This window comes from Megalobrama amblycephala, linkage group LG11 (assembly GCF_018812025.1).
Source record: "Megalobrama amblycephala isolate DHTTF-2021 linkage group LG11, ASM1881202v1, whole genome shotgun sequence".
In the NCBI taxonomy this organism is placed as follows: Eukaryota; Metazoa; Chordata; class Actinopteri; order Cypriniformes; family Xenocyprididae; genus Megalobrama; species Megalobrama amblycephala.
In genome coordinates, this window is record NC_063054.1 from 36,812,410 (window position 1) to 36,832,138 (window position 19,729).

Here is a 19,729-nt window from a genome sequence, read left to right on the forward strand (position 1 = left end):
AAATCCCTAACACCACGTCCTAACCATGTGTGACGTAATAAAGCGACAATCGATACTTTATACAATGTACTGCTTCAAAAAAAGAAGCTTTAAGGCCCGTTCACCCGAGGAACGATAACTATAATAACGTCCACATCAGCGGACAATATCATTATCATCAGTTTTTCCATCTGCTGCTTTAAAATCTCAAGCTCTTTAAGCTCTGATTGGCTGTCATTGTTTTTATCGTAAAAAAATATTCTGAAAGTGATTCTAACGATATTATTTTCTCTTAATACTACGATTCTGTAAAAGTTGCATATCGGTAAACTCAACTATTAGACACCAGGACGAAAACCTTGGGCTAACTGTACATGCTGTGACGGTTCCTGACGAAACATTTTTTAATAAAGCCACGATTTATTAGAAGTGGACTAAAAATGTTCTAGTGCAATTGCTGCAAGGATCTTCTCTTTGATCGGGATAATAAGAACTGCACCTGTAGCGTTAGCATCAAATACAAGACGCTCCCAGATCGACTTAATACATTCCAGCTGTTCCCTCACCCTTCTACAGGCTTCAATCTGTTTAGTAAACGAGAATAAGCAAGCTAGACATCGGCCTAATTTGAGGTTATGACTGGGTCCTGCTTGCTCGGTGTCTTTGATCATGGTTTATGGGATCAGGTGGGCTTTGATCTTCACTGGGCATCTTCACCAGCTCTACGGGTTCCTCACGCACCCTATACGCGAACAGACTCGAGACGCATCAACTGTAAACGTTTCATTCATGCGAGCGTGCAGCTCATACGCACTTCTCTTGACCTCACGTCGCATGCAAAACAACATTCAAAGATCTCAAAATCTAAAAACCTGAGCAGAACCTGACAAGACCTCTTAAAAGTAGTTTTAAAAGCAGACCCAAAACTTTGACATTTATGCATGCAATGAATAATGGAATAAAACTGCTTATGGCACCATTTAGCTAAGAAAAACATCCTTTGGCCGGTGCTAAAATGCAAGTGAGCTGCCAGAAGTAATGTTGAAGTAAGTGGAGTGGCGGTATGGTAGATCAGGAGCACCGAGGGGGTTTGGAAACCTTGGTTCCACTCGGCTGCATGTGTTTCTGTTTGGAGCGCAGAGCAAAATTTGGAGCTGAAGCGAGGGCGGTCAGGGATTAAACGCTTGAAGTGTTTGTGTATCAATCTTTCCAGGGCTGTGACACATTCAGAAAACAAATGACAGCATTAATAAAGCTTTTAAGAAAAACTCAACATCCAAAAACACCAGGTGTAGCTTTAGGCTGGACACTTTTTTTTTTTAGTTAACTGTGGTTTTATCATCAGAATGACAAACACTTGCTAAAAAGGTGAAAATTTTCACAAATTAGGTCTAATATTACATATTTTGTCTCTTAAAAATCCATATTTGACATTAGCAGTAGCTTGAGTTGAGATGCAGATTTATGCTCTAAAACAAAAACAGGAACAATTTTTTTTTTTTAACTTTAGTTAGTGTGTAATGTTGCTGTTTGAGCATAAACAACATCTGCAAAGTTACGACGCTCAAAGTTCAATGCAAAGGAGATATTTTCTTTTACAGAACTCTCTGTTTAGGGACTACAACAAACTTCCAAGGTTAGTGACATCACAATTTACATAAACCCCGCCCCCGAGAACACACAACAAAGGGGGCGGGGCCATGTTGGGCTGCTTTAGAGAAGAGGAAGAGTTGTTGTAGTAGAGTGTTGTTGACATGCCGTCATTTTACACCGGACTGCTTCACAAACGAGGGTCAATTCAACACTGGATTTGCACAAAAGATGAACATGACGGCACATGCTAGTGGATGAGTTGAATCAACTCCACAGCAACTACATAAATTTATCCACTAACCATTCAGAAACGTCTAAATGTTGTAACTTCTTCCTGAGTCTCTCAATCTGTGTCGACTCCGGTTTGAACAATGTAAGGCTGAACAAAATCGCATTTTGGCTGCGTGAGATTCTCCAGCTTTGTTGTTGAGCTGTTAAAGCTCGGCCCTCTTCTGGAAAGGGGGCGGGGAGCAGCAGCTCATTTGCATTTAAAGGGACACACACAAAAATGGCGTGTTTTTGCTCACACCCAAATAGAGGCAAATTTGACAAGCTATAATAAATGATCTGTGGGGGATTTTGAGCTGAAACTTCACAGACACATTCTGGAGACACCAGAGACTGATATACATTAATAAAATAATAAAATTTGATATGAATATCCCACATTTCTGCCACATACCATGGCTTCAGTTAGTTTTACAACAGTAAACCCATGGTAAATGTTGGTGATTTGTGAATTGAAAAGCCTATTGTTGCGTTTCCCCTGTTGTTGAGAATGTTTCATCTGGCTATAAACTAGTTTAAATCACTAGGCATTTGATTTTCGGAGAACTCTACACCGAACTCGACTGTGTGTCACCGGATCTCTTAGTGGTCACGTGATCAAGACGGTCGACTGAGAATCCGCTTGCATTCATTGATTAGATAAAATGCAGATGTCAGAATCAGAATTCACATTAAGACGATTGAGAGACATGAGCTAAACAGTTGTTGTTCCTGATAACATGTAAAGGCTTCTCAAAATGACACCCTGAAATTGAGAACACAAAGATCATTTTCAGGCTAGTTGGCTGGTCGGGGCTTGCAGCTGTCACACACACACACACACACACACACACACACACACACACACACACAAAGCTCTGCATGTTTCGTGAATATCTTCCAAGTCTGGCTGTCCTGCAACAAAGAACTGGAAGCTTCATGTGATTCTTTAAACATTGGGACAAATTTATCAAAGTTTCTGTTTGACATTGATTAAACATCTTCCTGAAAAGGAACTGAACCAGCTGACTGAAGCATCTGTTGACTTACGCAGTCTTAACCAGGCACGACAAGACAAGTTTCCTCTGTTAAGCATCGTTTCTGTCCGAAGTGAAAGTGGTAATGCTGACAAAATCAGCCAATCAGAACATATTTTATATTCAATTGGCAGGTGAGGGGAGCAGAAACTAACTGACCAACAAAATGTCATTCACACATCCAAATCTCACGCTCGCTTCACCGTGTTGCACCTGGTTAGGGCAGGGTGGGAAACGCAGAAGAAAAGTTCTGGTCAGGTAAATGAAGCGTGTCAGGAAGGGTTAAACATGTGACGTGACCCCAGATGGCTACATGTCAGCTCCCTCTTTTTCAGTCTACAAAAACAATCAATCATCCCTCAGGTGTTGTCAGTCTCCGCTGCATCATTCCTGGAAAACCTGCAGCTACTATGACAATCAGGAGGTACATAATATATAATCGCCAAAACCATATAGGTTACGGCTAAAATTTGTTATAAAAAAAAATAAATTAATAAAAAAAAAGATCAGCTAGAGATGTTAATACAATCTCAACATGCTCAAATAATGATTATTAACCAGTATGTGATTGCAATATGAATGTGTCTATTACTAAAATGTCTAATGAGTTCATGGCACAACTACAAACTGTTTCAGAGATAATATCATTTGTTATATATTATTATATTATAAATGATATATTTATCACCATTCAATGCTCATAGAAACTTAAAATATTAAAATATAAAAATTATAGCTTAAAATAGTAAACAAGTAAATAAATATTCATTTAGCAATGTATATATATATATATATATATATATATATATATATATATATATATATTATACACAGTACAGTCCAAAAGTTTGGAACCACTAAGATTTTTAATGTTTTTAAAAGAAGTTTCATCTGCTCACCAAGGCTACATTTATTTAATTAAAAATACAGTAAAAAACAGTAATATTGTGAAATATTATTACAATTTAAAATAACTGTGTACTATTTAAATATATTTGACAAAGTAATTTATTCCTGTGATGCAAAGCTGAATTTTCAGCATCGTTACTCCAGTCTTCAGTGTCACATGATCCTTCAGAAATCATTCTAATATGCTGATCTGCTGCTCAATAAACATTTATGATTATTTTCAATGTTGAAAACAGTTGTGTACTTTTTTTTTTTCAGGATTCCTTGATGAATAGAAAGTTCAAAAGAACAGCATTTATCTGAAATACAAAGCTTCTGTAGCATTATACACTACCGTTCAAAAGTTTGGGGTCAGTAAGAATTTTTATTTTTATTTTTTTGAAAAGAAATTAAAGAAATGAATACTTTTATTCAGCAAGGATGCATTAAATCAATCAAAAGTTGCAGTAAAGACATTTATAATGTTACAAAAGATTAGATTTCAGATAAACACTGTTCTTTTGAACTTTCTATTCATCAAATAATCCTGAAAAAAAATATTGTACACAAATATTTTGTACAATTGTACACATTAAATGTTTCTTGAGCAGCAGATCAGCATATTAGATTGATTTCTGAAGGATCATGTGACACTGAAGACTGGAGTAATGATGCTGAAAATTCAGCTTTGCATCACAGGAATAAATTACTTTGTGAAATATATTCAAATAGAAAACAGTTATTTTAAATTGTAATAATATTTCACAATATTACTGATTTTTACTGTATTTTTAATTAAATAAATGTAGCCTTGGTGAGCAGACGAAACTTCTTTTAAAAACATAAAAAATCTTAGTGGTTCCAAACTTTTGGACTGTACTGTATATAGTAACGATTCAATGTTTTTAATGTCCATAAGTTAAAAATTTGCAATATAAATACAAATAGTAAATGTAACTACATAAAAAAAGCAAAAAAAAGTAAATATTGCATTTATTTTATGTATTGTTTAGCCATTTTTTTTTTAAATAAATAGCCAACTATTTATAATACATATATATTTAAAAAATACAAAAAAAAAAAAAAATCTACCTCATAAATAGTAAATAGATATTTCGCTATGTATTTTGCCATTTTGATCTCTTTTTATCTAAATAGTTAACTACTTCTAATAAATAAATAAATATATATAGCCATATAAATAGTAAACATTACTATTTATACTAATAATAGCAATATAAATAGTACATATATTTATTTAGCTATGTATTAAGCTATTTTCATTTATGTGTCCAGTTATTTACTTAATAGCTAAATAAATAGCTAACAATCTATAATATATATATTTAAAAAAAACATACTAAAAAAGCTACCGTAAAAATCGATATAAATAGTAAATACATCTTTATGTATTATTTAGCCACTTTTATCTATTTTAGTTATTTATATTAAATAGCTAACTATCTATATAGAATAATATATAGCTAAATGAATATTTATTTATTTAAATAATCAAACATAAAAGTGTTTCCATCCTGAGTGGCACGTGAGGATAAATGAAGTTCAGAACGCTGCCAACCTCCACAGATCTTTCTCATGTGCTTCCAGATAACAGTGAAGAAAAGTCCAACATCTTGACAGCACAATGAGCTTCTCAACCACCCGCGGCTCAAAAAAGAAAGCAGAAAGGCTGCCCAGATTCAAGAAACCTCAGAGGAATCGCACACAGAGACGATGTGCATGTGTGATTTCAAATCAGGTGAGTTCAAAAGGCTGATGGAGAATCGTGGAGGTGATCAGCTGCGTCATTGCCAATTGTCCTCAACTTAATCCAGCAGAAACAGATCAAACAGATACTCGACATGCTCCTGTCTGCGTGGAAGATGGTGATTTACAGTGACCCAAGTGGTTCGTCTTCATCTCTGACCATCTAAAGCAACCTGCCTCATCAATAAAGTCCAGACCAATACAGCTATAAAGAAGCACAATGTTTGTCCAAAATCCTCCCTAACTTCCACATGCCTTTACACTACAGTTCAAAACTTTGCGGTCAGTAAGATTTTTTGGTAACATATTAGTTTAGAGTCCAAACTAACTGCTTATTAGCATGCATATTGGCTTTTTATTAGTACTTATAAAGCACATATTAATGCCATATTAATTCTGCATGATCATATTCCACATCCCTTAATCTTACCCAATACCTAAACTTAAAAAATAACTTAGTAAGGAGTTTATTGAGGCAAAAGTCATAGTTAATAGTTAGTTAATAGCGAGAATTGGACCCTTATCTAATTTTTTAAAGAAATTAATCATTTTATTCAGCATTAAATTGATCAAAAGTGACAGTAAAGACATTTATAATGTTACAAAAGATTCTATTTCAAATTAATGCTGTTCTTTTGAACATTCTATTTAAAGAATCCTGAAAAATAAAATGTATCAAAGTTTCCACAAAAATATGATCGTTTTCAACATTGATAATAATCATAAATGTTTCTTGAGCAGCAAATCATCATATTAGAATGATTTCTGAAGGATCATGTGACACTGAAGACTGGAGTAATGATGCTGAAAATTCAGCTTTGATCACTGGAATAAATTACATTTTACTATATATTCACATAGAAAAGTTATAAATGCAAAATGGACGCTTGTTTCTGCCACTGAATAATATGTAAAAAAGGTATTTGAAAATTTCTCACAATTCTGACTTTTTCCCCCACAATTGTGAGTTATAAAGTCAGAACTGCAAGATATAAACTGGAAACTCTGAGAAAAAAAGTCTTTTTCGTCTTTTTCCCCCTCAGAATTGGACTTTATTCCTCTCAATTGTGAGTTTATATCTCACAATTTTGACTTTATAACTCGCAATTGTGGGAAAAAAGTCAGAATTGTGAGCTAAAAAGTCACAATTATCTTTTAAATTGTTTTATTCGATGGTGAAAACAAGCTCCCATAATGCAATCTTGGAGAGAGATTTTAAAAAAAATCTAACTGACCCCAAACTTTTCAACGGTAGAGTATATTAAATTATTTTGCAAATATTGAATATAGAGACAAATTATAGGATTAGTTCACTACTGAATTAAAATTTCCTGATAATTTACTCGCCCCCATGTCATCCAAGATGTTCATGTCTTTCTTTCTTCAGTCGAAAAGAAATGAAGATTTTTGAGAAAAACATTCCAGGATTTTTCTCCATATAGTGGACTTCACTGGGGTTCAACGGGTTCAAAATATCAGTTTCAGTGCAGCTTCAAAGAGCTCTACATGATCCCAGACGAGAAATAAGAGTCTAATCTAGTGAAACGATCGCTCATTTTATAAAAAAAAATAAAGATTATATACTTTTTAACCAGAAATGCTCATCTTGCACTGCTCTGAGATGTGCCACGCATTACGTAATCATGCTGGAAAGGTCATGGAAGTACCGCGGTAGGGCGAAAAACATCTCATTTTCTCCTCCAACATCAAAATCGCCCGACATCACTGTTTTACCTTTTTTTGTAAAGGCTGTTTGACTTAGTCTTTGCACGTTCGCTTTGTAAACACTGGATCGATACTTCCGTCTACGTCACGTGTGACCTTTCCAACATGATTACGTAATGCGTGGCGCATCACAGAGCAGTGCAAGATGAGCATTTGTGATTAAAAAGTATATAATTTTAATTTTTTTTTTAGAAAATGACCAATGTTTTCTCTAGATAAGACTCTTATTTCTCATCTGGGATCATGTAGAGCTCTTTGAAGCTGCACTGAAACTGATATTTTAAACCCGTTGAACCCCATTGAAGTCCACTATATGAAGAAAAATCCTGGAACGTTTTCATCAAAAACCTTCATTTCTTTTTGACTGAAGAATGAAAGACATGAACATCTTGGATGACATGGAGGAGAGTAAATTATCAGGACATTTGAATTCTGAAGTGAACTAATCCTTTAACGTAGCAACGACATGTGATCAATAAAGATGCCCATGCACACATTTTGACATTATGAGTATTGCTATGCAAACATATAATAGTAAGAGAACAACAGAATGATCTAGTTTTTATGTCCCAGTGCAGAACAGATGCTCACCTCAGCGTGGCCATGTTGGGTTGGTTCTGGAGATGCTCTTGCCAGTGATGCTGCATGCAGAAACAGCGCACGCCCTGCACACAGCAGGAGCCCATGTGAAGCGCTGCGGGAGACACGGCGCTCTGGAAGAGAGCGCAATCCTGCTGGTTCCCGTTACAGCAGACGGGCTGCCGAGGAGAGCAGTAAACGCAGCAGGCTGGCGGCAGGGCGTTGGGCAACAGAACGGCCAACCTCTGAGAATCTGTGGAAGAGGAGCTCGGCGAAGATGGACGCGCACTTCCGTTCGTTTTCAGCCCGCCGTTCTGCCCCGAGCGCGTCAGCTGGGTCTGCTCGTCGGGCTGTGTGGACGCCGACACTCCCTGGTCCTCGTCTGGGTTTTCGTTGGCATTGGTGGCAGGGTAAGCTGTCGAGGATCTGCCGTTGCTGAGGGGCCGGAGGTCGCTGAAGCCCTCGCTCAGGGCCATGATCCTTCCTGCCCACGGACCACACGCTGATCAGGACTTGATCTGCAAATACACACACAATCACGGTCACTCGTGTACTGAGAACAGTTACACGCATCGATAACTAACTAACTACACCTTTAGATGAGGCTGAAGCGATTGAATGTGTGTGGAAACCAGTGTTATTTTGGTATCATTGAGACACTATTATACTTATTTTGAATTTTAATTTTTAATTTTAGTTTTAGAAATTTTATGTTGGTGTTATTTTGATTAGCCTTTTTTTTTTTTTTTTTTAAATATGTCTATATAGTTTTTAATCATTTGTATTTTTTTTTTTTATTTATTTCATATTTTAGAACATATTAAACAATGAAAATTAGTTTTATTTTTTTATTTTTTTTATTTTAGTTAAAATTGATTTTAATTTCAACTAACTAAAATTATTGTTTTATGGTTTATTTTTTCTAGTAAGTGAATCATTGGATTGATTCAAACCAACAACTAAAGAGTCCGAGAGTGAATCACTGAAATGAACCGACTCATAAGAGTCGTTTGTTTACAAATCTTTTTGACGGTCTTGATTCTGAAAGTATTTTGCTCTTTTACTTTCTTCATAGAGTTTTAAAATTCTTAGATCAAAACGTTTTAACCAAACCAACATACTCCGAGATGAATCACAACATTAAAGCAAATAAATTGATTAAAAAATTTGAAAATGCATTTTTATAGATTTTTAAATTATAGTTTATTTATGTCTATATAGTTTTTGATTATTTCATATTTTAGCACATTAAATTAACACAAACTAAATAAAATTAGAAATGTAGAAAGTAAAAATTTCACTTTATTTTAACTCAAATTTATTTATTTCAATAAATAAAAAAAATAATGGTTTTAGTTTTGCTTTTTAACTATAATAATCCTGGTAAAAACATAAAAAAATATAACAATTCAGGTTCTGATTCCACTTAAAACAGATTTTGTTGTTAATTTCAGTTCTTTAATTATTCACATAATGAGTGAATCATTAGATTGATTCATGAGTTTGAGACTGAATCACTCATAAGAGTCGTTTGTTCACAAGTTTTTTTGATTCTTAAAGTATTTTGCCTGTTTATTTTCTCCATAGAGATTTAAAAAAAAAAAAAAAAATTAAAAAGTTAACCAAACCAACAAACTCCACAACTTTACAAACTCTAATTTAAAGCAAAAAATAAACTGATTATATATATATTAAATAATTCTTCTGTTAATATGCTTTACACTATTTTTAAAAAAAGGAAAAAATTTAAAATAAATGAATAAATAAATGGAGCTTCTACAGAAGAATTCGTACATCTATAATGTTATTGCTAAAAATAATTTTCTCTATAAAGAAACTAAATGGGATTCTAGTTTCAGAACCGTCATCGTAACAATCTGAGGAAAAATCATTTGGTTGCAGCATTAAAAAAAAAAAAAAAAAAAAGAACCACTTCTTTGACTGCAAACCGGTTTTTGATTACTAACACTGGGGGAATATCAGGAAGAATGGCTTTGTGAACAAAGTGAATTTCAAAGGCGCTGTCTGATTGAAAAGAACAGGTTCAAACACATTGGACAGACAGCAGAGGAGTCTACGTTTCATGGTATGCTTGAATTTCAGCCCCCATGGCCAGGAAATTGTTGCAGAGGAATGACATGGGCCGATATTAAATGTTACATTGGATGTTTTAAAGTGCAAACCATGCATATCACAGTAAAATAAGATCCAACCGTATTAACTCAGGTAAACGCACAGTTGTGATACTGGAACTTTGCCCAGACACACACACACCGACGCCATGGTCAGCGCTTTCTGTGAAGTAAATCACCCACGTTCTTACGTGACAGGTGGAGACCTGCAAGACTCCATTGGAAAACGAAGATCGTCTCAAACCACAGACCAAATCTTTGCTTAAAAAACACCCCACCGAGCATCCAAAATAAGTGGCCAAGATCATGAAAGATCTCATTTGATATAGTGGTGAGCAGGTTTCCCCTCTGACTGTCCAGTGTGTGTGCTGTAAACACAGTGTCCAAAATACCCTCTCGCACCAACAAATCCGGTTGTGTTCGCAGTTGAACCGCATCCATTTAAAAAGCAGGCAGATAGAGAGCGCTTTCTGAAAAGGGAAACCCGAGGGAGGGAAAACACATGGAGCTCTATGAATGCTCAGTGTAATGCTGGACGCCTCACGAGGCCCACAAGGATGACGCACAAGGAGGAGATAACCACCAAAATGTTTAAACAATTATCAGCCCTCAAGGAATAAATATATATCCTGCTGGCCTAGGCACAAAAGAGAGATGGACACATTAAAGCAATGATTATCTCTCAAAATGTGTCGAGACAAATGTAAATTTTTCTAACTATATAGTATAGAGTGTCCTCGAGAAGTATTTGGACATTTAAAGTGTTAATTCACAGAAAAATAAAAATTCTGTCATTAATTACTCACCCTCATGTCGTTCCACACCCGTAAGACTTTAGTTCATCTTCGGAACACAAATTAAGATATTTTTGATGAAATCCGTGAGGCCCGCATTGACAGCAAAATTATTAACACTTTCAGATGCCCAGAAAGAATATTTAAAACAGTTCAAAATAACGACTTTTCAAGTGCAATATCTAGTGATGGCCGATTTCAAAACACAAATCAAAGCTTCACAAATCTTTTGTTTCGAATCAGTGGTTCGGATCACGTATCAAACTGCCAAAAGAACGTGAACTATTGAAATTTCTAAACTCTTATGACGTAACAAAGCCTGAAATCACGTGACTTTGGTGCTCTGAACCACTGATTCGAAACAAAAGATTCGTAAAGCCGTGTTTTGAAATCGGCCATCACTAGATATTGTCATAACGTCGTTATTTTGTTTTTTTGCTGCACAAAAAGTATTCTCGTCGCTGCATAACATTAAGGGTGAAACACTGTTTTAAATATGTTTTTGTACCTTTCTGGACATTGAAAGTGTTAATTATCGGTTTTTATCAAAAATATCTTAATTTGTGTTCCGAAGATGAACGAAGGTCTTCTTGGAACGACATGAGCGCGAGTAATAAATTTTCATTTTTGGGTGAACTAACCCTTTAAAGGCACAATATGTAAGTTTATCCACTAGAGGTCGGTTATTCAAAACAATAACGGCATTTGATGGTGCCGTGAATGAGCGTGGAATCATGGGAGTTGTCGTCTTCACCTCCACAGCTGATGAAAGCAATCCGACAGATTTGTGTTCATGGATGAGCAAATGTATTAAAGTTTATTAACGTTATTGTGGTATGAAGCGAGACCGCGGGACATTTTTAATGTCAGCCTATGTCTTCCCTGAATTTTGTTACCGTTATGTTTTATCACTTAAATTCACATTACTTTATTCAATTCTAATGAAACTGCCACAAGTGCTGAATACTCATTCAGGTCAGTTTATCTGACGAATTAAAATTGTTGGTTAACGCAGCACTGTTTTACTTGGTCAAAACAAGTGTGTTGAAAGTTATATTATAACGTTACTCTGTGTGTTCGCTCAGCGGCTGCTATGAGACACTTGTTGCACATTGCAGTAAGCTAGATCGATATTAGAATATCATATTAATAAACGTTGAATGGTTTGTGTTGCTAAATGGCATGCAATTAATTTTAAAACATTGTATGGTGGAGAAAATGCTGTATTACTGTTACTACAAATAAAAGTCTTTCTGATTAGGCCATGTTAGCACATGTGACAGAATAGTGTTACAAACATGTTACTCACGATAAATCAAGAAAACAAGAGATTCAAACAATAGCTATGTTTCCATCCACCTATTTTTATGCGCATTTTGGGATATTGCATCAAAAAATACTGGATGAAAACACCAAGATGCGCATAAATTCTAAAAATGTGCATAAAAAAAAATTTGCTCGATTGAGTCGGACAAATTTTCAATGCGATAAAAAAAAACATGCGCATAAACTATGATGGAATCGCATTTACCGAATAAATTCCTTGATGCACATAAAAAAAAAAAAATGATGCCGTCAAATGTGACTTTGACGGCATAACTGTACTAACCAGCAGAAAAATCTTGTTGCAAAGCATCTGAAATGCTGTTTTGGTCATTCAGAAGTCTGTCATCAATGTGGTTCGGTATAATTCCTCCCTGGACTGTCTGACTCACTGGATGAAAACAGCACTTTATTCGCAAACGTTTTTTGCGATATTGCAATTTTGCGCATTAGTTAAATTTGCAACTTTGGATGGAAACATAGCTAATAAGATTAACCATGTTGAGCTAAATAACAATGATTAGTTTTCTGTTGATGAATGTATCCAAACAGTTGCTCACATGTCTAATAAAACAATATATTAATGCGTCTTCAGTGTTTCAATGGTTAAAATAAAATTGGAAATCGAGGGTAACGCGGATATGACGTCATTGACAAGAGATGCAATGACACGGGACGTCACACTTGTTAAAATAGAAGATTTAAACAAGATTTAGTTGGAAACATTTGGGATAATGCAAGTACACAAGTCAACACAATGAACTGTGCTAGTGGTTTTTGGATATTTTAATCCAAAAATCTTACATATTGTGCCTTTAAGTCACACTTATGATGGTGTGGATGCCATTGCATTATAAAATGAACTGAATCTGAATGTTTCCATCATGTTTTAAGTCTCACTATCTTTAGTGGATGTATGAAGTCAGTTCTCCTCAAGTTCACACAGGTGTCCGCAGAGAAATCACATTAAATATCAACATAATTTCACAAAGTGACACAGAACTGTTTGTCTTCATTTTGAGTCTGATGACTTCATGTATTGTTTTATCAATCCAAATAGTATCCGTAAAGTGTATTTGTGCTATAATTCTGAAAAATAATGGACCAGGTTGGCAACAAAAAAATGCATCATGACGACCAACTTTGAATTTGGACAAAAAAGTAATACTGAATACTCAAACATGCACAAGTTGTAATTAATTTTCTTTTTAACGTAATTGACAGGATAAGAGCAGAACAAGCAGTAACATGAAAAAACACACATTCATTCCTTTAATTAACTAAAAGAGTGATTCATGGGACATCCCAATAGAACATGAAGAGCTAAAAGGAAGATAGATAGATAGAATCGTGTCAAAGTGAAACATAATGGTTACACATGATTAAAAAAAAAAAAGGACAAACTTCTGGTCACTTACAGAGATTAGGACAGATCCCAGGTTTCCATTCCTTTTAGACTCATAACATAAAGCCAAAACTGATTTAAAAGAGTCTTTTAGTGAGACAGGCTAAGATGTAATCATATATTATGTGCAGATATCTTCATCAGTCGCATTATCGTTTCAATATATCATCTGCTCAAGCGGCAACAATGTCTCTAAACCGCGTTATTTACTCCTGGACGCGACAAACTTTTGCGCCACAAACATCCAAACAAACGCGTCCGAAACTCCGTCAACAAACTTAAACTCTGCTCTAAAAGTACAGTTTCATAAGCGGAGACCGAATAATATTCTTCAATCACAATAAAACGCTGTAATCCTTTCGAAAGGAGCGAGTTATATCATGCATTTGCTGAGAACAACGGAGCGCGTTCAAACACTCCATCTACGCGACGCAACAAACTACAGCGCTTCCATGAAGCCATCCAACCAGGCTGCCTACTCCGCAAGAGACGGAATCCCTGACGTCAGCGGTGCGTTGACCAATCAGAGAGCTTCCGCTATAATCAACAGAGCTGCATTGATTATAATGAAGTATTGTCTAGAAGTGTGATTTCTACAGTAGTTAAATATAGTCTATAGGAAACATGAGTCTGATTATAATATTTCACACACTTCACATTCACATCACCACATGTGATGCATATATAGAAATATAGACAGATGATGAGAAACAGTCCACAATCCATCCCTACTCCACATGTTCATGCTCAGCTGCAGGACTATGAGGGTCTGAGTAAAGATGCTCTTCTGAAATAACAACAGGCAGCTGAACTTCAAAGGGAAGAGGCTTCCAAAGAGAGGGCACTGTAACTGGATGAAACCATAATCAAAGCGCTCCGGGCGAACCCTGTATTGATCGCCAGCAGTTCATCAAAGCTGACAAGGTCAGCCAACAACACAGCGGGAGAGAAAGGAAAAAAAAGGGGAAAAGAAAATCACAGAAAGATGAGGGTCACAGAGGAAGGGTGTGTTTTGTCGTTGCCTGAGCCTTGGATTTACCTTTCTATTCCAAAATGCAACACGATAACAGTTTATTTTTAAATCAGTTTATAGTGGAAGTTAGCAAATGTGCACCAATAATCAGCTCTATTCCAAAAACTAGTGAGCTGTTTATTTAGGCATCAAAGATGCAGAGAAGAGAAGGCAATGCTGCCTTCTCTGAGATATCTCTCATATATCGATTTCAGAGAAGGCAATCCCAGAATGCACTGCGATGAGCTCAATGAAAAACAATAAATTTAAGTTGAGAGAAATGTATGAAAGCTTGTTTCCACCACTAAATAAAAAATATAATTGCGACTTTTCGCAATTCTGACTTTATAACTCGCAATTCTAACTTTATATCATGCAATTCTGACTTTATAACTCGTAATTCTGACTTTATATCTCGCAATTCTGACTTTATAACTCACAATTCTGACTTTATATCTCAATTCTGACTTTATATCTCACAATTCTGACTTTATATCTCGCAGTTGTTTATATCTTGCAATTCTGACTTCATAACTTGCAATTGTTTATATCTAGCAATTCTGACTTTTTATCTCAATTTTGACTTTATATCTCGCAGTTGTTTATATCTCGCAATTCTGACTTAATAACTTGCAATTGTTTACATCTTGCAATTCTGACTTTATATCTCGCAATTCTGACTTTATAACTCGCAATTGTTTACATCTTGCAATTCTGACTTTATATCTCGCAATTCTGACTTTATAACTCGCAATTGTTTACATCTTGCAATTCTGACTTTATATCACACAATTATGACTTTATAACTCGCAATTCTGACTTTATAACTTGCAATTGTTTACATCTTGCAATTCTGACTTTATATCACACAATTATGACTTTATAACTCGTAATTCTGACTTTATAACTCACAATTCTGACTTTATAACTCACAATTGTTTATATCTAGCAATTCTGACTTAATATCTTGCAATTGTTTATATCTAGCAATTCTGACTTTATAACTCGCAATTCTGACTTTATAACTCGCAATTCTGACTTTATAACTCGCAATTGTTTATATCTCGCAATTCTGACTTTATAACTCGTAATTGTTTACATTTCGCAATTCTGACTTTATATCATGCAATTCTGACTTTACAACTCGTAATTCTGACTTTATATCTCGCAATTCTGACTTTATAACTCGCAATTCTGACTTTATATCTCAATTCTGACTTTATATCTTGCAGTTGTTTATATCTCGCAATTCTGATTTTATAACTCGCAGTTCTGACTTTATATCTCAATTCTGACTTTATATCTCACAATTCTGACTTTATATCTCACAATTCTGACTTTATATCTCGCAGTTGTTTATATCTTGCAATTCTGACTTCATAACTTGCAATTGTTTATATCTATCAATTCTGACTTTTTATCTCAATTCTGACTTTATATCTCGCAGCTGTTTATATCTTGCAATTCTGACTTCATAACTTGCAATTGTTTACATCTTGTAATTCTGACTTTATATCTCGCAATTCTGACTTTATAACTCGCAATTGTTTACATCTTGCAATTCTGACTTTATAACTCGCAATTGTTTACATCTTGCAATTCTGACTTTATATCTCGCAATTCTGACTTTATAACTCGCAATTCTGACTTCATAACTTGCAACTGTTTACATCTTGCAATTCTGACTTTATATCTCGCAATTCTGACTTTATAACTCGCAATTCTGACTTCATAACTTGCAATTGTTTACATCTTGCAATTCTGACTTTATAACTCGCAATTCTGACTTTATAACTCGCAATTGTTTACATCTTGCAATTCTGACTTTATATCTCGCAATTCTGACTTTATAACTTGCAATTCTGACTTCATAACTTGTAATTGTTTACATCTTGCAATTCTGACTTTATAACTCGCAATTGTTTACATCTTGCAATTCTGACTTTATATCTCGCAATTCTGACTTTATAACTCGCAATTCTGACTTCATAACTTGCAACTGTTTACATCTTGCAATTCTGACTTTATATCTCGCAATTCTGACTTTATAACTCGCAATTCTGACTTCATAACTTGCAATTGTTTACATCTTGCAATTCTGACTTTATAACTCGCAATTCTGACTTTATAACTCGCAATTGTTTACATCTTGCAATTCTGACTTTATATCTCGCAATTCTGACTTTATATCTCGCAATTCTGACTTTATAACTTGCAATTCTGACTTCATAACTTGCAATTGTTTACATCTTGCAATTCTGACTTTATAACTCGCAATTGTTTATATCTCGCAATTGTTTATATCTCGCAATTCTGACTTTATAACTTGCAATTGTTTACATCTTGCAATTCTGACTTTATATCACACAATTATGACTTTATAACTCGTAATTCTGACTTTATATCTCGCAATTCTGACTTTATAACTCGCAATTGTTTACATCTTGCAATTCTGACTTTATAACTCGTAATTCTGACTTTATATCTCGCAATTTTGACTTTATAACTCACAATTCTGACTTTATATCTCAATTCTGACTTTATATCTAACAATTCTGACTTTATATCTCACAATTCTGACTTTATATCTCGCAGTTGTTTATATCTTGCAATTCTGACTTCATAACTTGCAATTGTTTATATCTAGCAATTCTGACTTTTTATCTCAATTTTGACTTTATATCTCGCAGTTGTTTATATCTCGCAATTCTGACTTTATAACTCGCAATTGTTTATATCTTGCAATTCTGACTTCATAACTTGCAATTGTTTACATCTTGCAATTCTGACTTTATATCACACAATTATGACTTTATAACTCGTAATTCTGACTTTATATCTCGCAATTCTGACTTTATAACTCGCAATTGTTTACATCTTGCAATTCTGATTTTATATCTCGCAATTCTGACTTTATAACTCGCAATTCTGACTTCATAACTTGCAATTGTTTACATCTTGCAATTCTGACTTTATATCTCGCAATTCTGACTTCATAACTTGCAATTGTTTACATCTTGCAATTCTGACTTTATATCTCGCAATTCTGACTTTATAACTCGCAATTCTGACTTCATAACTTGCAACTGTTTACATCTTGCAATTCTGACTTTATAACTCGCAATTCTGACATTATAACTCGCAATTGTTTACATCTTGCAATTCTGACTTTATATCTCGCAATTCTGACTTTATAACTCGCAATTCTGACTTCATAACTTGCAATTGTTTACATCTTGCAATTCTGACTTTATAACTCACAATTGTTTATATCTCGCAATTGTTTATATCTCGCAATTCTGACTTTATAACTTGCAGTTGTTTACATCTTGCAATTCTGACTTTATATCACACAATTATGACTTTATAACTCGCAATTCTGACTTCATAACTTGCAATTGTTTACATCTTGCAATTCTGACTTTATAACTCGCAATTGTTTATATCTCGCAATTCTGACTTTATAACTTGCAGTTGTTTACATCTTGCAATTCTGACTTTATATAACGCAATTCTGACTTTATAACTCGCAATTCTGACTTTATATCTCGCAATTCTGACTTTATATCTCGCAATTCTGACTTTATATAACGCAATTCTGACTTCATAACTTGCAATTGTTTACATCTTGCAATTATGACTTTATATCTCGCAATTCTGACTTTATAACTCGCAATTCTGACTTCATAACTTGCAATTGTTTACATCTTGCAATTCTGACTTTATAACTCGCTAGGGGTGTGACGAGATCTTGTGGCACGAGATCTCGCGAGACTAATATGTGACGAGATTTCTCGTTGAGGCGACAAGTAGTCTCGTGATGTTGTTGCCATGACAGAGTGTTAGGATGATTGGGAAAGAATATGCCACCTCTACGTTTACATTACGCCTCCACTGTCGTTTTGCTTTGTATTTAAATAAAAAACATTTAATTCAGTTGGATAACGGTCGCCGCCACTCCATATTTACAGAGTTACGCGCGATCGCTAAAAGTGAAAGTAAACGCGTGCGCGCATTCAAACGCGATTTCAATACCCGCATTTTGAAAGCGGCTCCCTGATGAATGCAAATATCTCTCAATATTAAAGCTATTTTAGGCTGGGCAGTGTAGTTGTAACCATCTCTTAGCTCTGTATCAAAGAAAAAATTGGTCTTATTTGCACTTTTGAATATTGAGAGAGTGCGATTATGGCTGCACTTATTGTAAAGTGTTACCATAAAAACAAATAACAGTTTCTCTTAATCTTATTAAGCACAAACAATAAGGTTTCATTTGTTAACATTAGTTAATGCACTGTGAACTATCATGAACTAACAATGAATGACTATTTTTATTAACTAACATAAACAAAGATTAATAAATACTGTAGCAAATATATTGCTCATTATTAGTTGATGTTGGTTAATACATTAATGTTAATAAATGAGACCTTATTGTAAAGTGTTAACATTTTTATTTATACTGTTTTCATTTCTATGATCAGTTTGTGGAAAGGAGTTCAGTTAGGAGGTCAAAGGTTGTAGAAGCTCATAAATCATGTACAGTAAGATCTGAAGAGACTGAAATACAGAAGAGAAGTCAGTCAGTTGAGTTTGTGGCAAAACCTTTTACAGTACTTGAGTATTGTTGTCTTTTACTGCATATGATAATTCACACTAAGAAAGTAGAACTGAAATGACATTCATTACGAGATGATTAGTTAAAACATTTCAAATACACCTGCAGAATATTTTTTCTAGTCATGTATTTCGCCATTGAGGATTTCTTAAAAATAGTGTGTAAAAATCTTGTCTCGTCTCGTCTCGTGAACTCAATCTCGAGTCTCGTCTCGTCTCGTGAGATACCCGTCTCGTCACACCCCTATAACTCGCAATTGTTTATATCTCGCAATTCTGACTTTATAACTTGCAATTGTTTACATCTTGCAATTCTGACTTTATCACACAATTATGACTTTATAACTCGTAATTCTGACTTTATATGTCGCAATTCTGACTTTATATAATGCAATTCTGACTTTATATCTCGCAATTCTGACTTTATAACTCACAATTCTGACTTAATATCTTGCAATTGTTTATATCTAGCAATTCTGACTTTATAACTCGCAATTCTGACCTTATAACTCGCAATTCTGACTTCATAACTTGCAATTGTTTACATCTTGTAATTCTGACTTTATATCTCGCAATTCTGACTTTATAACTCGCAATTGTTTACATCTTGC

The 19,729-nt window shown here is 34.6% G+C and overlaps 1 protein-coding gene across 2 annotated transcripts in view; it reads right to left on the minus strand.

Moving 5' to 3' along the window:
- Positions 1-19,729, minus strand: part of disp1 (dispatched homolog 1 (Drosophila)) — a 70,890-nt gene that overhangs the window by 17,929 nt on the left and 33,232 nt on the right. Inside the window, exons 1-2 of one of the 2 annotated variants that reach the window (XM_048207805.1) lie at positions 13,503-14,296; positions 7,848-8,353 (exon numbers count right to left, since the gene is read on the minus strand). In XM_048207805.1, the coding sequence (XP_048063762.1) occupies positions 7,848-8,311 (464 nt within the window). In that variant the 5' untranslated portion in view covers positions 8,312-8,353; positions 13,503-14,296. Of the gene's footprint in view, positions 1-7,847; positions 8,354-13,502; positions 14,297-19,729 lie in introns of those variants that run through there. The other variant, XM_048207806.1, reaches the window with a different exon arrangement.